General features: G+C 38.9%; 1 protein-coding gene across 3 annotated transcripts in view; it reads right to left on the minus strand.

Annotated features, from left to right (window-relative positions):
- Window positions 1-704: 704 nt before the first annotated feature.
- The window catches only part of B3GALT1 (beta-1,3-galactosyltransferase 1), a 218,858-nt gene continuing 191,714 nt past the window's right edge, over window positions 705-27,848 (minus strand). For all 3 annotated transcript variants that reach the window (XM_075028534.1, XM_075028533.1, XM_075028535.1), the window contains 2 exons: window positions 5,177-5,215; window positions 705-4,601 (listed from right to left, as the gene is read on the minus strand). In XM_075028534.1, coding sequence (XP_074884635.1) covers window positions 3,392-4,372 — 981 coding nt within the window. In that variant the 5' untranslated portion in view covers window positions 4,373-4,601; window positions 5,177-5,215 and the 3' untranslated portion in view covers window positions 705-3,391. The remainder of the gene's footprint in view (window positions 4,602-5,176; window positions 5,216-27,848) is intronic.

The following is a 27,848-nucleotide window of genomic DNA, read 5'->3' on the forward strand; positions in this document are numbered from 1 at the left end:
AATTGCCATTGCCATCTACATTATAAAGAAAAAAAAAAATTCCAATAAAGAGTCAAAACTGATACTTAACGTTATTATTAGGAAAGATGGAAGATGAACCTTGAGACTTCCATTTAAATACTCTTACAGTTTCAGCAAAAAAAAATACTTTCGTGAAAAACTCCTCCTAAAGAGAGGCATTTCCCCCCTAGCTTCTTCCCTCAATGTGCTGTGTTCATGTACATATTGGAATCAGAATGTGACTATAGTCACACTTTTGAAGCGACTAGAAGCCAGCACGTCTTAACCAAGTTGTCATTTGTCCCATGCCCAGTGAAACAAAATGACCTGTAAGTACCAGAAATATTTCTTTTGATTAAAGGAAGCTTAATGCAAACACTTTTTTGTTAACAGTACCCCATGTGGCACAAACACTACTGAGTGGAAAGGGCAGTAAGCTGTCCCTATGAGTAGACATATTGCTCCCTTTCTATCTCCAGGGTGCAATACGGCAATTACTGAGCAAAGAGAAAATAATAAATCTGTTACCTAGGTGTAACAAGCTAGTGAAGTCCAGTATCAGAAAATTAATAGAAGTAGAAAACTAGGCTTTTGTTGTGTTCTTTTAAATTTGCTTGACAGTAAAAGAAAAAAAGATCTTGTACATTCAAAAGTTAGGGCACACATGCTTAAGGCTCTTGAAACACTGAACAAATATAATGCCTAACTCAGCTCCATGCATAACAGAATACTACATAGCAAGCAGACTACACATATATACAGCTGAATACAGAAGAAAATGCCTTAGAAATATGTACATCAGTTTCAAGATGAACATTTACATTTCTGTTGAAGATCTATCTCTTTATAAATGGCAGGAAATATATTTTTTTCAGATACTATTTTCAAGGTGTACCTTCCAATCATTAATGCAGTCTACTTGTACTAGGAGAAATTCAAGGCTGCCATGCTACTTAAGCCCTGAGGTATCTGGATTGGGAGCCCTGCTGTCCTCTTGGTTACTAACCAAAGGCCCCAGAAGCATCAGCAGGAGAAGTAAGGCCACCAAATCCATTAGGCTGTGGATTCAGAAACCCCAAATTACTGCACAGTGTAGAGGGATAGTAGAGGTGATTGCAGCCTGTGGGTTGAAATTACTGCAAAGTGTGTTCCCAGTAGGATGGCATCCATGCTGCCTGATTTACCTGAGGGCTGGGGATGAACTTCACCCTTGTTTCCCTTCCTAAACAAGCATATTCTGGGGCTTGGGTAAGGAAAGCTGAACTTATCCCAGTCGGTGTGTTCGTGTTATATATTCATCTATGCAATTAGTTGGACCTTGTTTAGCTAGAGTTCTGAGTTTGGTAGGAAGCAAAAGTAATTTAATAAGGACTAGATCAACTAGGGAAGGATAAATCTTAATTATGCTGCAAGAGATTCTGTATTTTTATATAAAATTACTGTTTTTCATTTATGAAGGGTGCACAAGCTCCTGTTGATTAGCAGTAGCTCCTGGGCTATCTGTTGTGTAGCTTCACCTTTAGATCTGAAGTAGATTTGTTTCCGACAGCTACTGCTTGTGGCTTGAAGGCCAGGTACGCTTTACCTTACAAGTAGCTCCTTTCGAAACAGTAGCGCTACATCTGTGAATAAGACTAAAAATTTGTCATGAAACTACAAACCTTTTGGGGTAGCATCTTCATTCCTCTGTTAGCATCTGTAAAGTGCTCTGTACACCTATGGCAAAATCAGGTCAGAGTTTTCCTTTAAATTCTTATTCAGTAAATTTCTGATAACTTTAGACAACCTGAATAATGTACAGACTAAACAGTTTTTCATATGTTATACGTAACGCTGACTGAAATGAATGAGACTTTTGTGTGTGCTGTGGATGGTGTGAGTAATCTACGACCAATAATATATTTGGTGAGATTTGTGTCTTTGTAACTTGACTGTGAATTCTTCGTTCCAAGTTATTTGCTGAGCAACGTCATATTTTAGCGCTTTTTTAGAAGATGGTGCTGAATAGACATGGCTTGAATTTATCAAAGAATTTTCCAGGAAATAATTCTCTTGATATTTCATTAACATTCATATTCAAAACACATAAGCACATTATGAAACTTGAATAAAATCTTGTGTATTTGATTTCTGTCACGTGCTCTGGGGATCTCTTGAGTGGGACCTTAGTGAGTGTTGGCTCTGTGATGAGTAACCTGGGAGCTGCAGATCTGTAACAAAGGCTAGAATTTGTTTTTCTGTAATAGGTGATTCTTAAAAGCCCTCTATTTTGCTGTGAAAGTTGTACGTAACTGTTATGTACTCTGTTGCCCAATCAACAGAAAATTGATTGCATTCTTTTATTGGACAAAATTCTACTTTTCTACACCATTAAAAATCTGCTAGACTCTCATTCGTATATGTACTGTAGCAAAAACTAGAGCTTACCCTTAAAAAGCTGCTTCTGTGTTACTTTTTTTGTAGGTAAATAGTGCACTGATTGATGTTGAAGAAATATACTGCTTATTGACACTTTTATTATTCAATGTAATTATATATTGCTATGCAAGATGCTTAATGGAGAGATCCACTGATACTAATGAGAAACATTGTACTTGCTTTGAAATTAAAAGATATTAATACTTTTCTCATGTATTTTTAAGACAGTTTTTCATACATCTTCCCTGTCTTATTTCACCTACACATTCTACTTAATTATAAAATTGTGTTACATCTTTTAGGGGCTACTTTAGGCAGTGGAAAGAAATGGGGTATCTTCTGAAATAATTTAAAGGAATACCGTTTGGTAAATAAAACTATACTTCAGCGTGTTGGTTTGTTTCCTAAGGCCTGTGAGACTTTGATGTTCTTACCTGTCTAAATTCCGATATACCATCAGTAAGCTGTTTGGGAATAGCACACATTGTACTATAAAATATACATGTCAAGATAGGTGTAAGGTCAGTGCAAATGTATATTGCTCCATTTATTAACAAAGCTCTAAATAGAGATGGTTGTAGGGTGTCAAAAAAGGAATAAAAGTATGTTTGTAATTCTTCATTCTTAGGGCCCGAGTCTTATCTCAGAGGCTGGGGAATGAACTGTTAAGCAGCTCAAAATAGTTTATTACTGTCCTTTTACATACAGATGCAGGAGCTGATATGTGTGATAGAGGATAATATACAAAATCTGAGATTTGACTCTAGATCCTTTCGGTTGGTGTAATGTCCTTATGAAAAGAGCCTGAAGTCTGTAAACCAGTAGTCAAAATGAGAATGAAAAATCAGTCATTAAAAATCCTTTCACAGTTAATATCTCACAGTTTAACCTGTAAATCAGCAGATCGCTTTGTCAAAAAAATAACCAGACTAAACCAAAATTACTAAAAAAGGTATTTACATCTGTAAAAATCTTAACATCTAAGATGTTTCTTGCTGGACATGTCATTCCAAATTCTGTGCATTTCTTCTGGTGTTATCTGGTGCACTGTGATGACCCTGCGGTACCTGCACAAGCTGTAGGCCATTTTCCAGTGATTGAAGCCACTGTTTTGGAAGGGGTGAATGCCCAGCTTCCGAAGACAGAGTCCAACATACACGTCTTCAAGATGAAGAAGTCTGGTATGAAGGGAGGTTTTGTAAATCAGTTCCGCTACGTCAGCTGAAAAAATGTAGCCGGTGCCTGAACAGAAGGGTGGGTAATTGCTGTCGGGATACAAATCTCTTGGCATGTACCACTTACTGCGAACATCTCTTATTGGTCCTCCGTTTATAACGTAACCAGTGAAGTACCTTCTCCTTGGCTTGGTGTTAGGTTTGAGCAGCTTATAAATAAGATTATCCATATTTACAAAAATATCACTGTCTGTCTTCATAACATACTTTGCTTTTGAACAAAATGTTGCTACCCACCTCATCCCCATCAATGTTTTCAGAGTGAGGTTATGATAAGAGTCAATAAAATCTTCTACAATAATGTCATGAAAAATTTGGCTTTCTTGCTCTACCATTTGATTTAACACAGGATCTGCATTTTTGCCAAGAAGAAATAGCGTGGTGATTTTAATTCCTTTAAAGTTGTTTTCGTCGCCCCACGTTTCTCGAATGGCTTGCCTTGCATCAAACTCTTTGTGAGTTGTGCTGATAAGAATGACCAAAAAAGGGACGCTTTTCTCACATTTGTTGGGTTCATTGATAAGAAAGTCAAAGGAATGTGGATTTATAGGTCGAGTTCTTATGTTGCCAAAGGAAACATTTTTTCTGGCTATGGATATGCTACTGAGCTGTCTGTGGCCGGTGTAGGAAGAAGTAGGACGAGTTATACTTAAGTACCAAAGAGCGCTTGCCCAACAAACTACTGTCAAAATGTATAAGCATGAGACCTTTGAAGCCATTGTTCCTCTAGCTCTTCTATTCCATGTGATGAATAAATAGCCTTTGTACCATGAGCGCACCTATGTCCCAAAGAGGCAGCATATTATTAATGAAACGTGAAAGTTCGATATATAAAAGTAACTCTGTAATCATTCATGGATCTCACATAGGAGCTATTAACCCTGATGATACTCAGCTTTTCTTCTTTTACTAGCAGTGGCTTCCATTTCTTGGAATTTTCTGTTATTTCTGAAAAATATGAAGAAAAATTTTCCATTGCTTGATCATAAAAGCCTAGGGCAATAAAAACAAGCTTAAATATGACTGGCCTTTAATAAGCTAAGTGTCTTAATGCATTTCTCGGATATCCTTTTTTTTCTTATGAGATACCACAATGCAAGATAGTGTACTAGAATATCGCAGTATAACTGAAGTAATGCTTTTATGATTGATAATTTCTCATAGATGATAATATATAAAAAAAGTTAAGCATGCATAGCATGTTGGCTACTTAGGTAATTTTAAAGGTATATGAAAATAATTTTCTCATTTCTAGCATTTTCTTGCTTCCTAGCATTTTTTTTTCTGGTCAATCTTTCAAAATATGCTATGGAGCATTTGAAAATTATTTAAAGAATGAAAAATAATTTATCTTAGGATGAATAGCATTGGTGGCAGCTATGTACATGAATACCTACAAATCTCATTTGATCTAAATGTTGTTAATATCTGTCCTGCTACCAAGAGCATTCTTTGGTGGAAATCAGACAGAATGGCACTGATTGGTAAAGGTACAGGAGAGAGAGATACGTATGCTGTCTTACCCATGTAAAGATCAGCGCCTGAGTAGACTCCATAAAAGTCTAGAAATAAATTAACACAGTTCAGTTATTTTTGTTGGCTTCCTTCTCTTCTTCCCCCAACCAGTATTTACTTTTCATGAGCAAACATCATTTGTATACTATGTAAGATAAATCACGATGGCAGCCTATTAACGGTGTCACTTTGCTGGCCGGCATGCAGAGCGCTTGCCTACCCGGCTGCGGTTCCTGCACCGGCAGCCCTTCCCTGCTGTTGTGCCAGTCCTGCCTCTGGCACCGGGGAGCTTTGAGGCTTCCCTCGATCCGGGGAATGCGCCAGTCCTGAAGCTTCCTTTGCTTTTAGCACCTTTCCTGGGAATGCGTTCTGTTTATCATCATTTCATGGAAATGAGACAAGCTGCATTAAGCCTGCCAGATCCATGCTGACTCCTCCAAGGCACACCAGTAGCTGGAGAGTGCCTGCAGGCTCCGCGTTCCTGGGTTTTGTCATTGCATTGCTTCAGAGCTAAAGGATAGTAGAAGCATGCAACAAATGAGCTTTACACAAGAGTCCTCGAAATAGTTAATATTTACTTTGGGTAGAAAAAACCATATATGGATTCAGATAACAAGACAGAAGCCCTGTCTTAGAAATGTCCTTTCTGTTTCCACACTGCTTAATGCGTTGCTTGGATTACATCAAAATGCTTTTTAAGGAGCCCATGCCTCCCCTGCGTTGGGTATGTATGGTCTCCTTTTACTTTCTCCGAAAGCAGATGAGAGTGTGGCCCTGGAGGTGGCCCCGTGGCAGGGTCTCCTGCCAGATGATCTGTTGCTTAGGGTTTGTGCAGACAGAGTCCCCCTCTAGGCAGGCTATCGGAGTTAAAGGACTGTTATCCTGTGTCACTACTTCACACTGAGCTGTAAAAACAGCAGAGAAACAATCTGAACGTTTGCTAAATATGTACAGATCATAATCTCCTTGCACGTTCTTATAGGTAGTGCTGTCCTGCTTGTCTTCATTACGTGCACTTTTAGTTATTTAATGACCAGAACCCACATACCCCTCTCCCCTTCCACAAAACAGGAGAATGTGAATTTGTGACCTGTTTCAGAGCATCATCAGTTTCAATCGATTTTGCCCTATAGCTGGGGCAAGTTAATGAGGTAGAGGTTGACTCTGATCTCCTTCACTACTTATCACAAGGCTTGGGGTTTGTGATCTTTTCCCACCAAACAGTAGCAGTAAATGCTTGGGAGCATTATATTTAAGCGAGGCCTTTAATTGCACCATAGGGCTGCAGAACACAATGATCTTGGCACACACACATACATCCTTGTAAATAAATACATTTGTGATAAATCTATAGACAAATGTTACTGTAATGTCTGAAGAGGGGATCTGGCCTGCTGTAACAACCCACTGGGGTCACTGGGACGCAGTTCTGAGAAAGGCAAAACACATCCCTGATCTGTTAGGTTGGTTTTCTTTCTGGCTTTGTTGTGAATCTCTAATAACCGCCCCCACTGGAAATCCCAGTGGGGAAAAACACCAGGTGTGAAACACCATAGCGTAATGAAAACATAAGAGCGTAAAGTCTAGAAGACTGTGTTAATAAAGAAATACAGCAGTCATGGATTGGAGATGTAGAGTAAGAGCTATGTACGTCAGTGTATTTAATGGACTCCAGCATTAAGGTCTCACAAATACATCTAATATGCTGCATATGATGAGTTATTTTTAGGAAACTATGTATTGCATTCTCTAAACATGTATATTCTTCTACATCTTTTGTTTAATAAAGGCAGGTGCATTAGTTCCCATGAATACTGTGCAGATATCTGAGGGAAAGGAAAATTGTAACCAGTGCTTCTTACAAACTGCAAAATTACATGAAATAGCTTTTCAGTCCAGCAATGTCACAGCTGTGATGTCCAATCTTGTGTGCTCTGAAAGGATTAGAAGCAACAAAAGCCTTACACCATTTTGAAGAAAGATTCTAAGCTATGGTAGGGATTTTTTTTCTCAGTTATGAAATCTACAGATAACTGTCCAGGATGAATATTTCTTATATTGGCCCTTGGATTGCTGTCTCTTGAAATAAGTTTATGTTTTTCCTGTTGTGTGTTTGGTTTTTTTAGTTTGTTTGTTTTGCCTTTTTTTAAAGAAAAATAAGAGTTTAGATGGTGTTCTTTGGTTTGGAGTGTCTTACACCATCCCTGTGGTAATTTTTTAGCAAAGTGCAGGGGAAGTGGTTAAGAGTGAACTGGCTGTAGTTTTCTTGACAAATGAAATTTTAGATTGAATTAGTTTTGAGGAAGTTTGAGGGGAAAAACAAAAAGGGAGCTCCCTGCTTTCCTGTGATGGGGTCTCTGCTATTCCTAGTCTGCTGTGAGGTGAAGGTGTGAAGATTTAAGTTCATGTTCCTGTTTTACCTGAGCTTTTTGCTATATATGGGGAACAGATTTGAAATAAAATAGCACAAACAAAATTGGCAAATAGTGCAAATACAAAACAAAATTTGCTGAGTAGTCTTGGTCTGCTATTTTAGCTGATGATATTGTCACTTTCAGGAATGATCTCTCATTCTTTGTAGGATCGCAGAAGGGGTTAGATAAGTAGCTATGTCGTGTATTTTTTTGGCCATAGAGCAAATGCTCCTACAAGAAAAATTTTTTTCTTGTAATATTGTTCCTGCACAGTAATTCCAATAATGTTTAGCTTGCACAAGCAAGATAATACATAGCTTGATTAGGCAGGGAAACATGAACTAAGCAGCGAAATACATATTTTGTGATGATTTAGCAGTCAGGTATTTCAGAGGTTGCCAAATTCTGTTATAAAAGATGATGCTAATTCATCAAGGACCTAAACAAGTGCCTAGCTCAGGCTTTCCTAGAATTACTCCTGTGTTGAAGGTATCTTGCAAAATTATTCACAGTATCAAAGTCTGTGACAGCAAACCTTTTCCTTGTCATGTGTTGTGACCTGAAACTAAACTCTGCAGCCATGCAATATTTGGGAATTGTATATCAAAGATGTGAATTACAAGGAAGGAAATCAGAGTGTAAAATGAATGTGCTCAAATTATAGTGCATTAAAACTTTTGTGTTAGTTACTTATTTGGAAAAGGGGAGGAATGAAGCGTGTGAACTAAGGTCACTACTTTCATCTAAAGAGCAACTGAAAGCACTTCAATGCCCACATATTATCATGGTTCCTTTAGCAGTTTGCCCAGAACTTCTTCAGAACATTTTTAACTTAGTCAATAATACATATATCAAAAGCTGCCTTAAATATTAAAATGTGTGGCAAAATTATTACTTTATTCTGTTTCTAGTCCTGACGCTGGATTCACTATATCATCACTATAAGGATGACTTTTTTTTTTTTTTTTAGTTTTGCCATGATGTTCTTGAATTTGATGTTGAAATTTGAAGACCTTCTAACAGCAGGATATGGGTTGTCACAAGGAGAGCGGAAAGCTTTTATCAACTTTAGATTTTGTCTGTTGGGATAGGGTATGTCGCATTGGGGAACATTGGCACAGGCAAAGGGAAGTGTCACCTCCTTTCCTTTGTTCTGTGGGGCAAAAGAAAGCTTTTTAGCAGGGCAGCAGCAACGTTAAGCACTTGGATCCTTGACTTTAAACATGTTTTAATTCAATCTGTCCCTTATCCCAACCTGGCTGGCTTACTCAAAGGCTCAAGCTTTGCTAGGGTAGAAGATGGTAAAAAGCAAGTATTTAGCACTGTGTTTCCATATTGTGACTTGAAGTTGTGCATTTAATTGTGCTATTCACAGCTCATGCTGTGCAAGCCAGAGAAACCACCCAGTCGGAGCATGGAAAGCAGTACTGTGTAACTTCTCTAAGTAATTGACCTGAAGGAGACTGTATTTGCAGCACACACTTTACAAGCTGACTGCACATCAAGAATAATCCTCCAGATAATGAGCACATTTGAGAATCTTGCTAACTGTTCATGGGCAATTTTCAGGCAGACGTCAAATGAGTTCAGCAAATGTTACTTGCCAACTGCAATATTTTGCTAATATTTTGGAACGCTGCTGTCTCTGCTGAGAGGTTGTTGGTCTTTTTCTTTCAAGAAAGCCCATCCTATGTCAGTGCAGTTGCATTAATGTAACTAGATCATGGTGGATGCACATGATAGAAACCACAGCTTTTGAAGCCTGGCGTGTTGCCATAATTGCAATCCATACCATGTCGCTACCTACTGCTGAGGCATAACGTAGGTGCTGAGTGGAGGCAGTCAGGATGCTGAGCCCTGGGGATGACCCCGAGTGAGAAGCTGAGGGAGGCCGCAGCTGCTCATCCTGACACCCAGGAGCCTGTTAGGCAGAGCACCACCGAATCAAATTAACACTGTGCATCTCTGCCAAAATGTACCTTTTCCTTTCCCTGAAAAAAAAAGAGGGAATGCAGCTGCTCAATTATTTAGTAAATGTAGCAAACTCTTCTCATTTCCCCTGAAGAGAGATTTTTTTGTAAGAGTTTTCTATGATCGTGGCTTTCATCTGCATATAGACCAAGACATTGAAATGTCTTCATTGTTTATGAAGTCCTTAAATTACCTAAGGAAAAGTCTGTGATTATTACCAAATCTTGTTGAGAAGATAATTATCCTGAACATTAAGAACACATCTACAAAGAAATTTGGAGAGGATGTTATGTTCTTGGCTGTATGTTTTCATAGTAATTTCTTGAGGAAATTCTGGACAGATGGCATAGGTGATTTAACAGGAGATTGCAAGCTCCTCTCTGGCAACTTCATTTGAAGGTTTCTTAAATATTCCAAATGCTTTTGCTGTGCTTGGGTGTAATGGACCTGAAACCAAATCAGTGCTTCAAAGGAAGACCTTCCCCTCTAGAATATAAGTGGTAAGGGACTGTAACAGATGTAGGAGCCACAGTCTTGGGTTGAGGGGAGGAAAGTACAAGCATTCATTTCAGGTCTGTGTTTTTTAGAAAAATCAGTTCTTCCACTTCGGGGGGTCCCAGCTGTCATATGTTAACAGAGGCTGGCTTCCCTTCTCTTCCTTCAAAAGCAATAAGAACAAATATTTTCTGAAAATCAGGCTATGTTTTAAGATATGCTGTCTGTACATAGAGAGTCATTCCTTGTTCACAGAAATATTGATGATGGGCTTTACCCTAGGCAGTAACAGAATGTGAAAGCAAGTATTTGCACAAGTGATTCTTTCATACTAACTGTTCTCTTTTTATGAATGGTGATTTGCAGATGGTTTATGCTGTATTTTATCACTGAATTGAAGAACTGAATTCTGGAAATAAATTTGGGATTTATAAATTATTTTTCAATATTTACTACCTGCTTTTCATGTGAACAAAAGGTAAGAATGACTGTTCATTAGGGAATTTTATGAAAAGCTTTTAAGGCTTATATAGGGAAAATGCAAGTTTTAGAATTTCTTGTAAATGTGCCCATCCTGGCGAAACTTCCCTAAGCTTTAAAGAGCTACTGTGTAGTCTTGTAAGAGTTAATAGTTAACTCTACATGAAAGCAGATCTGCATATGAGTGACTTTTCTGTATTTTCGACTTTATATTTTTTCAGTGAATGTACCTCTATAAAAAAGGATTTTCTGTTCTTTTTCAAGAAGTGCCGAGACAGCCTACATAAAACAATTAAACTGTGTTTTCATTGCTTTTTTTCTCATGCCTAAGAATGAATTATGCACCTATTTTTTCTCAACAAAATAATTTGCAAGTTAAAAAGTAAACAGTTTCCACCGTGACTAAGCTGTGAAGTGCAATTTTCAATTGCAGAAGATCAAACAGTTGAAAGAAATATTTAGGAATATTTTGATCAACAAATGTCAGATTTACCATGACTGAGGGGAGTGGGATAAATTACTGGTTAGGAAACGTGAGCTTGGCATGAAGGACCATTCCTTGGCTGGCAACATATGGAGGTGGGATCTCAGTGTTGGTTTTAGCAGCTTTTCTCTCTGGCTTGGTTTGTACATCAGGAGCTTTGTAGCTATAAACTCCCATCCAAGTTTTGCAGCTCAGGATGTATTTTCTATGCAGAAAATAGTTCCCTGCTTTCTCTGAGCAGAGACTTGAGAGCTGCTAGGTTGGCCACACACTGTTCAGTGTTTTTCATACACACAGAGCACTCCTCAGGGAGTCAGCTGATAGCCATCAGCTTCAGAATGACTGGGGAGAAGCTGCTTTCTCCGGTGGTGACTAGGAGCCTGGTCTGCACTAGATGTGGCTGCATGGGGCTTCTGTAGCTCTATTTTCTTCATGGTAAATCTGCCTTTGAATAAAACTGGCCTTGGAGAATGCCCTGCAATGGTGGTGGAAGACAACATGGTGATAGATCAAGATTCAAGCTTGTCCAAACTAGACACTGTGCCTGTCTGGGTTTGGGTATTTCATAAAAGCAGAACATGCACAGTTGGTTTGCTAACCAGAAAAAAAGTACAATTTAATAAAATCTGCTATTTGTAGGAAATGGAAATTTTTTTTTTTCTCCCATCTGGCATGTCTCAACATTACATTTTCAGTAGCCCATTTAGTGTTTTGGTTGTTTTTTAAAAATGAGCCTCTTTGTCATAGTCATTGCATGTTTGTGACAACCTAGTCTTCTCCAAAGTCTCCAACAGTGGTATCACACAGCTGACTCCATGTGGAAAGAGATGATAGCACAGACTAGACCCTGAGGACCGTCTGTGCAATGGATGGGTTTCTAAAGTTTTAGCAAACCAGCTGTGCTTGGTCAGATACTAATCTAGAATGGTTAATAGCTAGATTTTACTCAACTCAAAATAATGTTAGAACTTGTGACATGCCAATCAGCAGTTCTGTCTTGCTATATTGCTGATTGCAAGTGATTTACCTGGAGCCAGTGCATGCTGCTGTTAATGGGAGTTTTGCTGCTGACTTTAGTAGCAGGCATTTTAGGTGTATAGCCTTTGCACTAACTAAAGGGGAGAGAAAAGAAATGAAGAACAAAATGAAAGAGTGGAATAATTTTAAGCAGAAATATTTTTCTTTTCATTTTCTTTTCTTTTTCTTTTTTTTTTTTCCTTTTAAAGTTGCCCAGGAGATGTCAAGTGTCAGATCTGTGCATTTTTTCCCATGAATGCTTTTCAGAAACAATTTTAAAAAACACTTTGTGACTTCATGTTGTGATAGGTCATTTGTGATTACATCAATCATGTCTTGTTATAGCAGCAACGTGTAAATTGCATCTCAGTATGGTTATAAACAGATGCAAATAACATATTTCACTTTGGGTTACCATAGCCACAACCATTATTTTCTTTAGCTATTGTGCTGCACTCTATTGTGAAATCTCACAGCAAGGTTCCTTAGCTCATGTCACCACCAAATTGGTTACAATATTTTGCATCGAATGAAAGTTTAGGACAAAAAAAAGAGGCTTTGAGTTCTTAAAAAAAAAAAAAAAATTCAAGGGGAAAACCTTTAGAACTGCTTTAACAAAATCTTTATTACTCATAAAACAATTTTACATAATTTATTACCAGAGCCAAAAGGTTAAATTACCTTCAAGTAATAGTGTTTGAAATCAAATATACTGCTGTTCTTGCCTTAACCTTCTTAAATTTCACTATTTCATTTCCTTTGTATTCACAGCGATGCCTGTGAAACGGTGGTCTGGGTTATGACACCAAGAATAGATGACAGTGGCCTTGATTCTATAGATGCCTACCTTAGCAGCACTGCCGTTCTCAATTAATCTTTGTCACAAAAAGGATAAGTAACAATTATGTGAAGACTGGAACACCTGAAATCACACTTACAGTCTCTGTGGTGATGATAACTCATTGAACTGGATAATGAATCTACTTCCCATAATTTACATGCTATCAGGGGCATTGGAGGAAAAGTACAAACAATTAAAACTTTTGGATTTACTGGGAAAAGTTCTAAAATAATTTTGAACCTGCCCATTAAGGTGTCAGTCATGATGCTTGGGGAACTTTGCTTATAACCACATCAAAACTGGGGGCACTTCAGGCCGGAAACATTGATTATTGCTATGTATAAATACATTTTTACAACCTTGGAGCACACCTTTTATAGACAGTTACTGGAGGGATTCCTCCATATCTCAGGTGTATCTGTATGATGCCTATATTTATTGTAATTGTTATATTTCTTTTACCTGTGAATGATGGAGAGATATTTTTTTAAAGGCTGAAAAATGCCTAGAGTTCACATTATTTTCTCATTTTCTTCCACAGCAAGGAGGCTAGAAAATTTTGTAAACAGTCAGTTTAGGTGATCATATAATAGCATAGCTCCAACATTTTGTGATTAAGAAAAAACATTAGATATCATTAGATGTCCAAGGAAATTGTTGGATGTTGTGACGCTGTGGCTACATGGGCTTTTTTTTTTTTCTTTTCCCTGGAAATAATCCCTGTGTTGAAGAGGTCCCAGAGCCTTGCTCTGTCCATCCAGGAATAGGTTGCAGTTCAGTTTTTTTCACGTTTGCATTACAGTAATTAATGTGAAGCTGTGTTGTGAAGCATTTGTCACCGTGAGCTATTTATATGTCAAGCTTCAAGTTTCTAATTCCCTTTGTGAAGTAGTTGTGATACGTTTAATGCAAGCTGTTGCTTTCAAAATTGCACCTGCCTCTTGCAGAACTGTAACATAAAAAAACCCCCAACCAAACAAATTACTTTTGTCTTCAACTTGGAAAACATGGCCCATACTTCAGCCAGATGACTTATTCTCAAATATACGGAAAACATTTCCTAGACATGCTTTTTTTTTTTTTGGCAAGTGGTTAGTCACGATTGAGGTTCCCCGGTTTGCAGGAACCTTTCTGGGCATGGTTTTCTGATAGCATGACCTTAAATCTGGCAGAGACAAACAACTGCAGCTCTAAGGCAGCCAGGCGGTGGCTGCCTGCAGCTGGCTGTGCCCCTGCCCTCCAGCGGGGAGGTGTTCCTGGGGTGCTCCCCCAGCACCTCTCCAGCTGCAGCACCGAGTGCCTGCAGTGCCGGCCCGGCTTTCCAAACAAGTTACTTTGCAGAGAAGGGGTAGTCCTCTTGGAAAAGTGGGATTTGCCTCCCCTTTGCACTGAAAGGAGCTGGAAAGACATTTTATTGGCTTGGCCGTTAGCCTTAAATACACGGAGTGGTGCTTTCCTGCTTAGGAGCTGGTGTAAGCATCAGCTGGTGTATGTGCTCACAGGCCCACTGACCTCAAGGCAGCTTAGTCCAGCTGAGGACCAGCGCTTCTGGCTGTCAGCTATTTATGATTGCCTTTGCAATGAAGACTGGAAACGTGTTTCTTTTTACTTTATCGTAACTAAATGGTAGATGGGGTTTTGCTCGAACTTAAGTGAAAACCTACTTTTACTGGGGATTGAACAAGAAAAATTTCAGCTGCAGAACAGGGCATTTTTTGCAAAGCTATTAACATTTGAGAGCAAGGTAATGTCAGGCCCTTTCAAATAGCACGTATGGAGCATTTCACAGACATGACCCCAGACAATTTGTCAGCATTTAGTTTTCTCAAGCTTGTGGTTGAAAGGACCGTTGCACTTACGCATTCATAGAACATGCACTCAACACGAGAGGCCGTATCTCTTGTGGCAAGGATTTAAAAATGGGCTCAGAGTAACTGGAGTTTTCTGGATGAATCCAATAAAGGAGTGCATGCTGCAGTATATTGGTAAATATATATCCTTGTGAATCCACAGGAGTAAATTTGTCCTCGTTCTTCTACAGTCTTTCAAAAGTGCAGCAAATTGTGTCCTCAGCTGGGACACAAGTTTGAAAAATACAGTTTGGGATCATAAATGGTCGCTGCCTCCTTAGCTAAACTGTAAATCCATTCTGGGTTATCAGCTATGCTGACATAGTCCACCCTCTTTCCCAAAAGAATGTTTCTTTATTTTTCCACTTTATTCCCTTTACAAAAATTGTGAACATTGTCTATCAGTCTCAGTGAAAGAAACCTGGGTGTCTCTGGAGAAAGCAGTCAGTTAACAGCTTTTCCATTTGTGCTCAGATTAGAGTTTAACTTGAGCCCTATGAGAGTTGTTGTAGGCAAAAACTGAGGAAGTTTTCCCCCAAACGGTTATTGATGAACAAGTCATGAGAATTTCTCAGTTAATAACTCTTATCTCCCAGGTGGGCAGAATATGGCGGATAATCTTGGGTATCTAATAAAGCTGCAGGAAGAACTGCATTCTGGTAAAGAGTAAATCTGAATTCCTGTTTCAACTCACTTTTATCACTTATGTCGTTAGAGATGTCCTTCATGTGTACTTTTAAAGTTTTCACTAGGGAGCATAAATTTCAAATCCTGAAGAACTGTGTGAGTAGTCAGGAATACTAACTCTGATTTCTCACATATTTTGTCTGTGAGCCTTCCTAATTAGGGGTATTTGCAGTGACTGGTAAGTAGGAAAATAGCTAAGCAAACTTCTTCCTAACGTGCGTGTGTGTTTGACGTTCTTTCCCTAAACATAACAGGGCCCATTTCTGTGGACTCATTATGCTGCCAGCACATTTTGCTTTCTCTTTTTCCTATTGTGACTAGGGAAGCGTAACCATTGCAATTGCAACTTCTCAGAATAATTGGAAACTCTCCAGCTGGCTTCTCCACCTGTAATTGTGTTGTCCCTAGTGGGTTGATGTAGGTGTAAATGTAGACTCATTGTCTATACTGAAGGATTTCTCCAAACATAGGCAAAGTAGTGTTATGTAAAGGATGGCCTCAAGTATATTCGGAGTTGAAAAGCAATGAAAGCAGTCTTTCTCCTCCTCCCAGCTTGACTTTTACTGAGACTCTACTGTGGCATGGGTAAAGCATGCGATTACAGTGCTGCTCCAGAGAAGATTATGCACCAACTTGTACACAGTGTTGCTCAGTGCTTTCTGTTGCTCTGCTTTGGTGCGTTGTGCCATTAGCCATCTTCGGTGTCAGTGATGCTGTCTGCCTTGATTCTGATGCAGCTCGACAGACAAAATTCTCTTTTTACCACCCACTTTTCTTTGGGATGTGTTGGCTTCTGCTCGGGTAGGAATATAATGCAATACTGATAGAAATCAACTTTGTGAAGCAATAAACAGTAAATATGTTCTGTCACTGTGCCCAAGGGGAATCATATCATACCTTAGTTATCCATGTATTCAAGGCCAAGCCTTAAGGAGAAAGAGGGTACGTGAATCTACAGTGTAAAAATATAGATTGCGTCTCTTAGCTCTCCATCTGGGAACCTTCAAGAGCTTTATAAACACAAGCTCACTGAGCAGCTGTATACCCCAAGGAAGCAGGTAATATGGTAATAAAATATGCCAAGCAAGTTAAGGGTCCAAATCTTAATACATACTTCAGGGTTGTAAGAATTAGAGCGGTTTCCCAGAGAGACATTCTTCTGGGAGACTCTTTCTCTTATAGAAGCAACATGAGATCAACCCCCTTTTTTGATCATTTTCCAAACTCTGGGGCTGCTTAGTCTTTGTGTAGAATGAGAAGAGATTGCTATATAAATAACATGAACTTAGACCTTCTCTGGAGGAAGGTGTTTGGCTCAGCGTGGCTGGAAACAACAGGGATTCTCCTGAGCATGTTTAAACTCTGTGCAGGTCTCCCTCAACATCCTAAATCCTTCTCTTGCTTTTGACGGTCTCCTTTCAACATTATTTTAATCTGAGAGATCTCTTGAACAAAAGAGATTTCAAAGCAGTCTGCAATCTGTTGTTCCGTTTATTTCCCAGCTATTCTGATATCAAAGGCAGTGCGAAGCAAAAACGGTATGAAATGCAGTAAAGCAGCTGCCGGGCCAACTGTTGTGGGATCACAGAGGCCATGGGAGGAACACTGCTTTGCTGTGTGACCGAATGCCTGACGTGGGAGTCCGTTAGATGACACAGCCAGTGTCTCCTCTGGCACTTTCTATCTAGGCAGGAAGAATGTGTACTCTGACTCACCCTCCTCATATAAAAAAAGCCAGAAAACATGAAGGTGGTGCAAACATCAGTAATGCTTTGTCCTGCAGCTTGGGAGAAAATAATTGATTTCCTGGCACTCTCATGCAAAGCAAGGGCAAGAGCTGCTGGAGAGGCGGGGGGTCTGGCTAAACCCTGCCGGTGCACAAAGGAGGACAGGCAATCCTGCCTGGGGCGTGTGGAGTGAAGCCTCCCCATGCTGTGTGGTTCAAGGTGAGGGGAAGACAATCTAAATGCAGAAAATTTCAAATTATTCTCTAAAAGTCTTTCTTGCTACTGATACAATGAAGAGTAATGCCCCAAAGGAAAGGGATGTAAATAATTTCTTGATCGTTTCTTTTGGCTACATGGTAACAACATAACTAAGAGTGGCCTCGGTTCTTTTAAAGAGAACTTCAACATCTTATTATTCTTTCTTGTGCAAAGAAAAGCTCTCTCTTTCTCTGTCTTTTTCTTTGAACAAATTAATTTGCCAGTCTGTATAGCTCAGAGTGCACATACTTTGCAAAGATGCTGCCATCTGCCATTTAATTCCCTTTCTAAGCTGTGATCTTAGACATATATTTCAGGGAAAAGGAAGGCAAGTGGTTGAGTTTATTTTCCTTTTGTGTGAACAACAATGGGAATAATTCCAGAGCCAGGCAGTAAGGCTGCCTGAAATGCCAACTGCAAATCACCTTTTCAGCGAGGCATTAATTCATTCTGTGAAAAATATGCACAAACTGGGTAAAAGAGCTCCATTCCAATTCCTCCCCCTATCTGCTGGCTGGATCAATTAAACTCCAAATAGCAAGTTTTTGAGATGATTTATGTCAAATTATTTTTTTACTTTTCCTAACCCTTATTCCTGATCGTCTTCCCTCCCTCTCAACTGCTTGCTACGCGTGCCTCCTGCAGAAGATGGGGGAGCAGTGGAGGGTGCTGCTGGGTGCATGGCAAGGCCAAAGCCGCCTGTCCACAGCCCTCCCAGCAGTCAGGAACCCCTTAACGGCTGAGGGAGATCAACAGTCCCTGCCCGAGGAGGAGGAGGAGAAAGGGGGTCTCTTTGCCCCTCCTCGTCTGTTTTGTGCCTTGTCTTTGAAGATGGGGGCTTCAGGAGCTGAGAAATACTATGTGAGATCAAGATGGAAAATGTTTCTTTGCATCTGCGCCTGGGAAATTAGAGCCACTGTGTGTGTAAGCCAGCACCGCCACAAAAAATATCCATGTGTTCATTAATACTTTATGATTATTTTTAGCCAGATCAGTTCCCTAATCAGATTTGCCTCATGGTCACACAAAAGCGTGGATCAGAACAGCTAAGGGACATCACCAGCCTGAAGTGAGAGGACGGGGCAAAACAGGGCAAACCTTTTTTCATGGCCCCACTCCTGCCTTAAAGGATGATGAGAGAGCTGAGGGCTCCCCTTTTTCCTCTGGGGACTGTAGCAGTAGCCCCAAGGTTTCCTTGTACAAGAATAAGACCAAGCAAACAGCTCCTTTCTTCCTCTTGCATTGATTGCAAACAAGTAATAAACCAAAAAGCCTTTGCTTGCCTATTAAATATTTAGGTTTAAATTTCAGTGATGACTGGAATGTTTGGAAATCAATTCAAGCACTTCTTGAGAATTAAAAAAATAACTCCCTTTTTTCATTTTTTTCATTTGTTTTCACACTACCTAATGATCCTTTGTATCCTTTGACTCTCCTGAGATCACTCTGAACTTAAACTAGAAACCTAATTGGATTTTAACAGAAAACTTGTTCGTGCATATAGCAGCTTAAAGGGCATGAATAGTATAGTGTTTGAGAAGATTGATGTGATTTTCTGATTTTGACGTAAAATGAAAACATAGTAAGGGGCTGTCACAAGCCTCTGAATCAGCCAGATTCTTTTTAGAAGCCAAAGACAGCTCTTGGCTCAGGTAGGCTATTCTCCCACACATGCCTTTGCCAAAACAGAGTGTGTGTGTCAGGGTTTTTTTGCTGTTGTTTTTTTCTCCAGATGGTGTAACGAGGGATAGACTGCTCATTGCTTGCCAAGGGTTGTATAATATTGTAGCAAAATGCAATCCCAAGCTGCAGTTTTGAAGATAGTGTATCAATCACTTATTCATCAGGTTCCTACACTTCTTGCGTGTAGGGTCAAACCTCTGTCATCAGGCCAAACCTATTAACAACTTTCATCCAAATGTTTTGAGAGTGATGAAATTTGGTATGTTTTTACTCCAAATACTGGTTAAAGTGTCCACCGTTAGGATGGTAAGAGCCAATATGCAGCTGATCCTTTTTTTCTTCTGTACCTCCAACCTAAGTCACTAAATCCCACAGGTCAGCTAAAAATAATGCTGCTTTGGGTTTGTCTGTGATTTTTCTGTATAGTTTATCTAAAATAAAAGCAATAAGTACTTGCTGTCACAAATTACTTACTTCCATGATTGTGATTAAGTCATTTATTAGCTTTTGAAACACACTTTGAGTTTGGGATTTCCCAGGAAACTTTAAAAAATAACTTCTTGCATCTAAATGAAATTATAATTATAAATATAGATAGAAATGAGATAGAATAGTTTTCCAACTAAAGGGTGCGTACTTTTTCACTGGATTGATATCTGAGTCTTCCTCCTGTTGACACTCATCTTCAAAATAAACCTGATATGAGTTGCACCTTCACTAGGTAACAAAATGGCAGAATGATCCACCTTCTGGCTCTCAAGTGTTTGGGAGAGATTAAACATATCTAGGAAAAAAGTCACCTCCTGAGAGTGGCACATACACAGAATTTAGTCACTGTAATCTAGAAAGCTTCCAATATAAAGAGGTTTAGAGACAAAAACAGTTGGGGAAGGCAATCATATCTGTCATCTTTCAGCTTTAACTTCTTTATTTGTCATAAACACTTTGTGTTATAAGGACTGTGTTCGTTCAATCTCACGGCAATCCAAGATAGCCAAAGTGGTGGTGACTTAAAATTAGTGCACTGACATTTATGGTAATAAAAGCAATTTTAATATGGTGATACACTGCCTTTCCAATAAACTACTGCAAATAGGCTCTGCCATGGAGCAGGAGGGAGCAGGATATTTTTTAAATACTTCAGAATGACAGCTTGTATGAAAAACACATGTAACAAGATTGCTTTGCCATGAGCTATAAAACATACGAAAAATCCTCCAAAAACAAAGAACTGTTTTTAAGAGTGATCTGACAAGCTAAATAAGAGTAGGCTTGCTAATTTAGGCTGTCTGGAAGGAGTGTAGATGAGATTGTCAACATCTTAGTGATACGACAACAGACAAAATCTACAAACATTCTTTAGCTGCCCCATACGCTGTATTTGGACGACCAGAAGGATTTTCTGCCTCACGTGATACCAGATTATTATCCTGGCTGGCAGGAAACAACCTGTAAATTATAGCTATATCTGGCACATATGGAAGAAAAGCCATCAGACAGTATCATACATGAAAGATGGTTTCTCAGTTGCCTTGGTCAAGTAACTAAAAGTTTAGATGTACCATCTTTTAATTTGAGGAATGATGAAACCAGCAGTGACAAGAACAAAACTGCAAGTTTCTAAAAGTAGATATATTGAATTGAGAGGTAGGTCATTTGTCAGCCACCCCTGTAGATAAAATAAAATGGAAGACAAAAAAGTTTGCTTTGTATCACAAAGCCAGAGACTGCAGCACAAGATTATGTATTCTAAGGCATCTACCTCTCTCTGTGTACACCTCTAGAGACACTGAAGAGGGTCTTAAATTTCAACATGTTCCAGCATCTCAAGTTCTGGAGGGAGAGAGAGACTGCGGAGAGTTGTCTTTATACAGCCGACATCTGTAGCCTCGAATGCCATCCAGAAATTAGGCACCTATCAAATAACAGCGCCCCTAGGCATCTGCCGTTTAAAAACTGCCCTTCAGAGGGAATGTGCAATCTTCTGTAGAATGGATTTTGCATTTTACAGTCCTCATAAGAAACCAATCTGAAAAATAGGTACCAAAACAATTAAATCATCTCTGTTGGCGGATCTCCTTTAAGTCTCTGAAAACCTGCTGAGAGAAGTGAAGTTATTTTTGCAGTACTTTTAAGACGTTGTTTAGCTGTAACTTTACCTGATACATGCAGAAAAGGAATATAGCAGGGCATTTCAATTCTGCCTTTCTTCTCCATTTGGCAGTTGATCTTGAGTGCCCACATAGCCTATTAAAGTCATTTCGCTATAGCGTTACTATTGACATTTGAGATTAAATGCCAGGGAATGAAAGAAATTTTTTTAAGGACTATGACTTTTCGTTTCAATACAACTTTGTCAGGACCACAAGACCATAACAGCCTGCTGTAGTATGTTATTTCAATCATTTCTTTCTACCTAGGAAAAATACCTCTGATTAGCACAGCTACTATCCCTTTGTTACAATGTTTATACAGAATTTGGCAGTGTTAATACAGCTGAACTTAATGGGAGTTGTGAATGCTTGGCATTATCTTGTTCCTGTTTGCAGTGCTCGCTTATCTCCTTTCATCCTATAAGCTACAAAGCAGGAAAATTCCTTTACGAAAGCAGTGGTGGATCTTGGCGCTACAGCACTACAGTAAAGGAATTTTTCAGTACTAAACCGATGCTTTATACGTGGCATTCTCACCCACCCTATCCTCATTCAGTCTCAAAAAGATGGAGGTCAGAGAGCTGGGATGCCTTAGAGGCTGGCCTGAGAGCACCCACCTGGACTGCCCTCCGCGTGGCCAGCAGTGGTGGGGAGCACAAACCCCTTGCGTGGGGAGGTCTGCTTCAGAGCCAGTGCCTAGGATTTTTGCTTCTCGTGTTGGCTCTGGGGCAGCATCCCAGCAGATCTGTGTTAAGGCCTGGGAACTTAGTTCCGTAACTTTCGACCAAAAATGCAGGATAGTCCGTGGAAAGCTCATACTGGATTTGGTAGCTATTTGCAAACTCGAGATGTCCCACACGGATCACTATTTTTCAATATTTTCAGCTGGCAGAAATGTAAAACCCTGTAAACTATTTTTAACTCTCTGTAGGCAGATTATTCTGATCCAGTGCATCCCAGAATTGCCTTTAAATACTTGGTACTTTCTCTGAAATTATGATAGTAAAGGACAGAGCTGAAGTAATTTACAGATATTATGGATTAAGTGAAGACTACAGAGTGATTTGCATGCCTAGTGTTATTCTAACTAATTTAGAGCTCATTTCATCTAGATGAAAGAATTTTCATCAGAACTATTCTGGAGAAGACAAGAATCACTTAATTTTGTATCTTAAAACTGCTGCTGCGTGATCAGATGCTTTTGCAGACTTAATCAAACAAAGCATTTACAGAAAACAGCTTCTTTCTATCATTATCCTCAGTGCTATCACATTTCTAATTGGACTTGAACGATTCTTACTTCAGAATAAACTACACCTTTTACTGTTACCTGCTGCATAATAGACCACTGCAACTTGCATCAGTTTCACAGAATATGTCAGTCTGCTTTGTTAGACTGAAGATATCAGAGAACAACATACATGGCACTATTTGTTTCAGGTGTGTCACTGCAATTCTTTCCTCCTTGCTCTTTTTTACCGTAACTTCTCCATTACTTCCAGACTGGTCATGTGAAACTATTCCTGATTGGTATCTTTAAAGGTCCCCGTGAATGGCCATGTGCTTAATCTGAGTGGTGGATGAAGTGTTTAAATAATGATGGAAGCAGTTGTAGCACAGTAATTGTGCTAAGATTTCAGAAGTCAATAATGATTTTAGTTGCTGCAAGTTTAGGGTAGGATGAATGTGAATACAGATAGCATTACATTTTGGTGTGCTTCATGAAATAAAATCTTCCAGTTCTATGTCTCACTTTTAGAAGTGCTAGGGCACACATATGTGTAAGTTTTCAGTAACTTTTTCAGTATTTTTTCATGGTCTGAAACAAACCCAAACTTTCAAGGGCAATGAGCAGTAGACGAGGTGCTTGTGAGGTGTTTATATTAATTGTGATTGTGTGCAGCCTAATAATACGCTTTCTGCTCTCCTGCTTGATGGAAACTTTTCCTTGATGTCCACTGGATATTAAGCAATTTAATGACTTGATGAGCAAGAGCAAGGTGATTGCAGAAGTACTCTCAGCCAGCTAAAACTGAGCATGCAGCTCATTTTGCTGCTCTGCATTCTGTCTAAATGGGGCATTCAATTATAGGCATCACATTTGGGAGGAGTTCTTTGGTTTATAGTGGATGCCTGATAATGTCATCTGCAGTTTTCTTCTTCCGCCCTGAACTGATGCATCTTGTATTGAATGTTATAGCAAAGACTTTGCCTGAGGGTTTGCCTGAACAATGTAGTTGGTTGTATCCCACTGCATAAGACAAGACCTTCAGGGAGCAAAGCTAGCCCAGGGATCTATTGCTGAAGTCAGCCAGAAGGACCCACAACCTGCACGCAACTTGGGAGTGCAGTGCTTTCTCAGTGGCTAATGAAAGGGGTTTTGGCCAAGGCTGTGGCTCTCTTTCCTCTTGCTTTTGTGAGGGTTATTACAGTCTGCCTGGGCCTCCCAGTGTAAATAGCATTTACACAACCAGTATAGTCAGAGGTTACTTGAGGAGAGATTCTTCCTTTCTGCTGCTCATACTTCTCTCCGCTCCAAGATGACGTGCACATGCGGATACAGTTTCCAGTTACAGTTTTGACATTTAAATTCTATAAATGAGTCTCAAGCGGCTTCTTGTGCTACTGTCATTGCTGTCATCTCTCCTCTACTGAGTTGGGTCTTGCGATGTTTGCAAGCTTTTTGCTGCTTAGTCCCTTCTTGAAGGGGACCCAAAATCATATGAAATACTTCTGAAATGGCTCCACAGTATGTTTCTAGTATGTTTTCAGGCCTGTTGTGATTTGTTTTTTTAAAGTATTTTGAATAGAGGCTAGACTGGTACACCAGATACAGTTCTAAGAAGTAGAGCTCTTTACTATGACCCCTGTGTTGCCTCATGGAAGGCTAGTTAACTCCTGAACATCTGCAGCTTCCTACCAGGGATGTATAGTAGCATCCGATCAGCAGCAACTGCACTGCTGTAGACTCCAAACATGAGAAATCCAGTATGTCTTCTGAGGAAAGGCTAATGTACCGAGGTCATTTGAAAGTCCTGCTGACGCCTGGTTTTCTGTCTCCTGTGCCTATGGTTGTCCTGGGCAATGCATGCCTGTTTATATCTCACAACATACAATGCTTGCTTTCTCTGCTAAAGGTTATGCTGTTTAACTGATTAATTGTTCAATGCTGACAGACTAGATTTAGTAGGGGCATCTCTTGGATTTTAAGAAAAAGCAGCACATTGACTTTGTAAATGTAACATCTGGCTTTTCCTATTTTAACATGTGATAACATTTAAAGAGCCAGTCAGGCTTCTGGGATTTTAAATACCAGATGGTAATTTTATATTCCCTGTATACCATATCATATCTAGTAAATACTGCAAGAAGCAGTGGCTAACTCAAAGAAGACCTGCACTTTTCAACTCACAACTGATTGTGCATTCATTTCTGTTGCTACTTTTAGAATTCTTGTTATCACCTCTGTCCTGTCACCACCCTAAGCCTCGACCATGTCCAGCATGTCTGCTTATCTATAATGCTTTTTTTAGGAGCAAGATGCTTCATTCTTCTTTTGTTGGCACTATCATAGGTGCTAAGCTTAACAGCAAATGGCAGTAAGGAACTGGGCTATGCCCAGATCAAGATTTTCGTGGCTCAAGCATTTTAATATAAACACCATTATTTTCAAAATAAATAAGGCCTTTGGAGTCTTTACTCTGCATTAGAAAAACAATATAAAAAACAAGCAGACTACAAGCCAAACAAAATTTTTTAAAATCCTGATGATGGACTTCTGATGCTCTCGCATACAAGTCCACTCTGTTTTGTGTTCTGTTATCTGTTATGCTTTACAAGCAGAACAGAAATGAACCTAAAGTAGTCAAGATAAAGTAACTCTCATATCCTCCTAAATGACAACTAAGCTGCAGCAGCCACTGCACATAGAGCTCCTATGTGTCAACTGCTATATCTAGCCTGCCGTGGGAAGAGAAATAATCTGTTTCTGATGAAACAACTCTTTAAGATGGATGGTGTCAGTAGCAGAGATGCTGAGACATGCGTAAAAGTAAACATGTACAGTCCAATATAGCAGTGCATGAGATAGTTGCAATAGTTGTTGATCAGTGCAACTTTCATATTTTCAGGCTTTAGCTAAAGATCTGCATCTCCTTTAATGAGGATATTGCTTAAAGTGGTGGGAAAATTAATGATAAGAATTTTGATATGGATGGAACCCCAAAAGTCATATTAATTTAGATTTGAACAGGGTTAGATGTGAAAATATTGTTTTAATTTTTAAAATCAAGCACTTTAAAAGCTCTGAAATACTTAAATATATCTTATTTTTGATTTCTTATCATGATTAGAAATGTAAACACTGAATGGCTGGAGAAAGAGTGCCTGTTCACTTGAGATTTGCAGCTCACTATTGCAGTCTCAGAAATTAAGATGCTCATCTGAGCTCCAAACCTTTAAATATTTGCTTTTGTCTTCTAATGTATAAGGACATTCCTTTGAAAATACCAGATCACATAAACTGCATAATTAGCATGGGATTCCCTGTATAAAGAACAGTAATCTAGAACTGGCAGACTATAATCTCTGTTCCTCATGATAAATCTGCTGCATAGCCGTTAAGTTATTATAGTTTCATACAGTTAAGTGATTAAAATAAAAAGGAAACTCGTGTTATCTGACATTTTCACATTGTGGTTTTGATGGACAATATGAAAACAGGAATAGTGAAATAAAAGTTTTATATTCCTCCCATTTCACTGACCTTCATCCTTATTTCTAGCTTTTCCGCTCAAATATCAAAAGATCTAGTGTAATAAAGGATGACAGGAAGTACATCTGACAAAACTATCTCTTAAGTCTTGTTGAATAAAACATTTGGTGGAAATGCTTTTTAGCACCAGCAGGTTAGCATTAAAAGTGTAATGGTTTTAAAGGAAGCCTAAACACCCCTCTGACAAACGACAGCTCCAGATTTTAAAATTAAGATTTGAGATAAAGATGCTGCTGAAGTTATCAAAAGAAACATACCCAGCAGTTGCCTAATGCACATGCTCATGATAATACTATTTGTCTGTCAAAAAATTGCCCGCATCGGTGATCTAATGCTGATGATGCTGGCACACATTGTGTAAAGTGGAAGCCCTGATCATATTGTCAGTCACACAGCCAGGGTTCTTGGCTTTCTCTTTTATACAAAAAGTTCCCCTTTCAAATTTCTCTAGCATAGTTGGAGGGACCAGTTTGTCTAAGCTCTGAATTAACAGTTGTTTCTATTTGCTTGAAAAATAAATCAGAAAAAACCAGCCTACAATAGCTGTTTTATTTTGCTTATTTGTTTTCAGTAATAACCATGCTAAATACTAAAAATACTGAAGGCTTATATTTTAGCTAAGCTATTCTGTACAAAATTCTCAAAACTACACATACATGCTGAAGCCTAATCTAAGAGTGTAAATTCCAGGCAATTATTTAGACATATCTGCACATGCTTCCCACACGGGGTTTTTGCATACCAGGTTTGAAAAACCACAGACAAGGTACAAGCTGAACTTGACTTTTGCTGTGAAATAGTCAGTGTGTTTGCACAACTTTTCTAGCATTTTCCAGCATCCCCAAAGCCACACCACCAGGGAACATTGTCTCCTTCAACCTCTGATGCCATCAGAAGAGCTTGTTCTTTATGGGCAATTATGAATGCAGAATCCTTTTTCTGTGTTTTATTTAATATGTTCAATTACTTTGGATTGGTATTAGTGTTTTTTTCCAAACTGAAATGAGGAATACAAACATTTTTGTGCTATATCTAGATACTTAAAATGCAAGACTACTAATATGGGCTCCTTGCCATTATTTATTGCTCAGGCAGCATTCAAGGAGGGTCAGGGTCACCGGAATGAGAATGAAGTTCTCATCACTTCACTCATTTTACATTTCTCTTGGAAAAGGTATCTTTCTGGGAATCATTTTTCCTCCACTTTTCAGAAAGGGATATCAGTAAAACTTGGAAATTTGAATGTAGAATTCAAAGATCTATGTTTAAAAATGTGAAATCAAGTTCAGTCATCAGGCAATGCTGACCAAAAGTGTCTTTTATTTGGTTTCTTGATAACAAAGCTTCAAGATAAAATAAACAGAACATTGCTTAAGTTGATAGGTACAGTTTTAGATTTAGAATTCTTTTAAGACTTCAGAAGAAAATGCCTCTTTTTACTCTTAAAAGCTCTGGTATCGGGTAATTATCTAAAAGTTGGGCTATTTCTTATTCAAAGACATTTCTGGTCTCATTATTGTTATGCAGACACAACTCCCATTGGAATCATCCTGAACTTTGCTTCTGTGACTAGTATGGGTTTGAATGAGACACTGAGATTTCCAGGAGGCTCACTGTTACACTTTTTATGCTTTGCTGTATCTTCCATTTCGCTCCTCCTTTATTGTGGCAAAACTACTGCCCAGTTTTCTTTTGTTCCAAAAATCTATTCATTCTTTTTTAAGAGGACAAAAATAGAGGTGGGGGAAAAAAAAAAATAATCTCTGTATCAAAGGAAATGAGTATTTGTGTCACAGGAAATACTTTCTTTTAAAAGTTCCTTGAAAAACTGCAATAACATAAAACC

The sequence above is a fragment of the Buteo buteo genome, chromosome 5 (assembly GCF_964188355.1).
Source record: "Buteo buteo chromosome 5, bButBut1.hap1.1, whole genome shotgun sequence".
NCBI classification, from domain to species: Eukaryota; Metazoa; Chordata; class Aves; order Accipitriformes; family Accipitridae; genus Buteo; species Buteo buteo.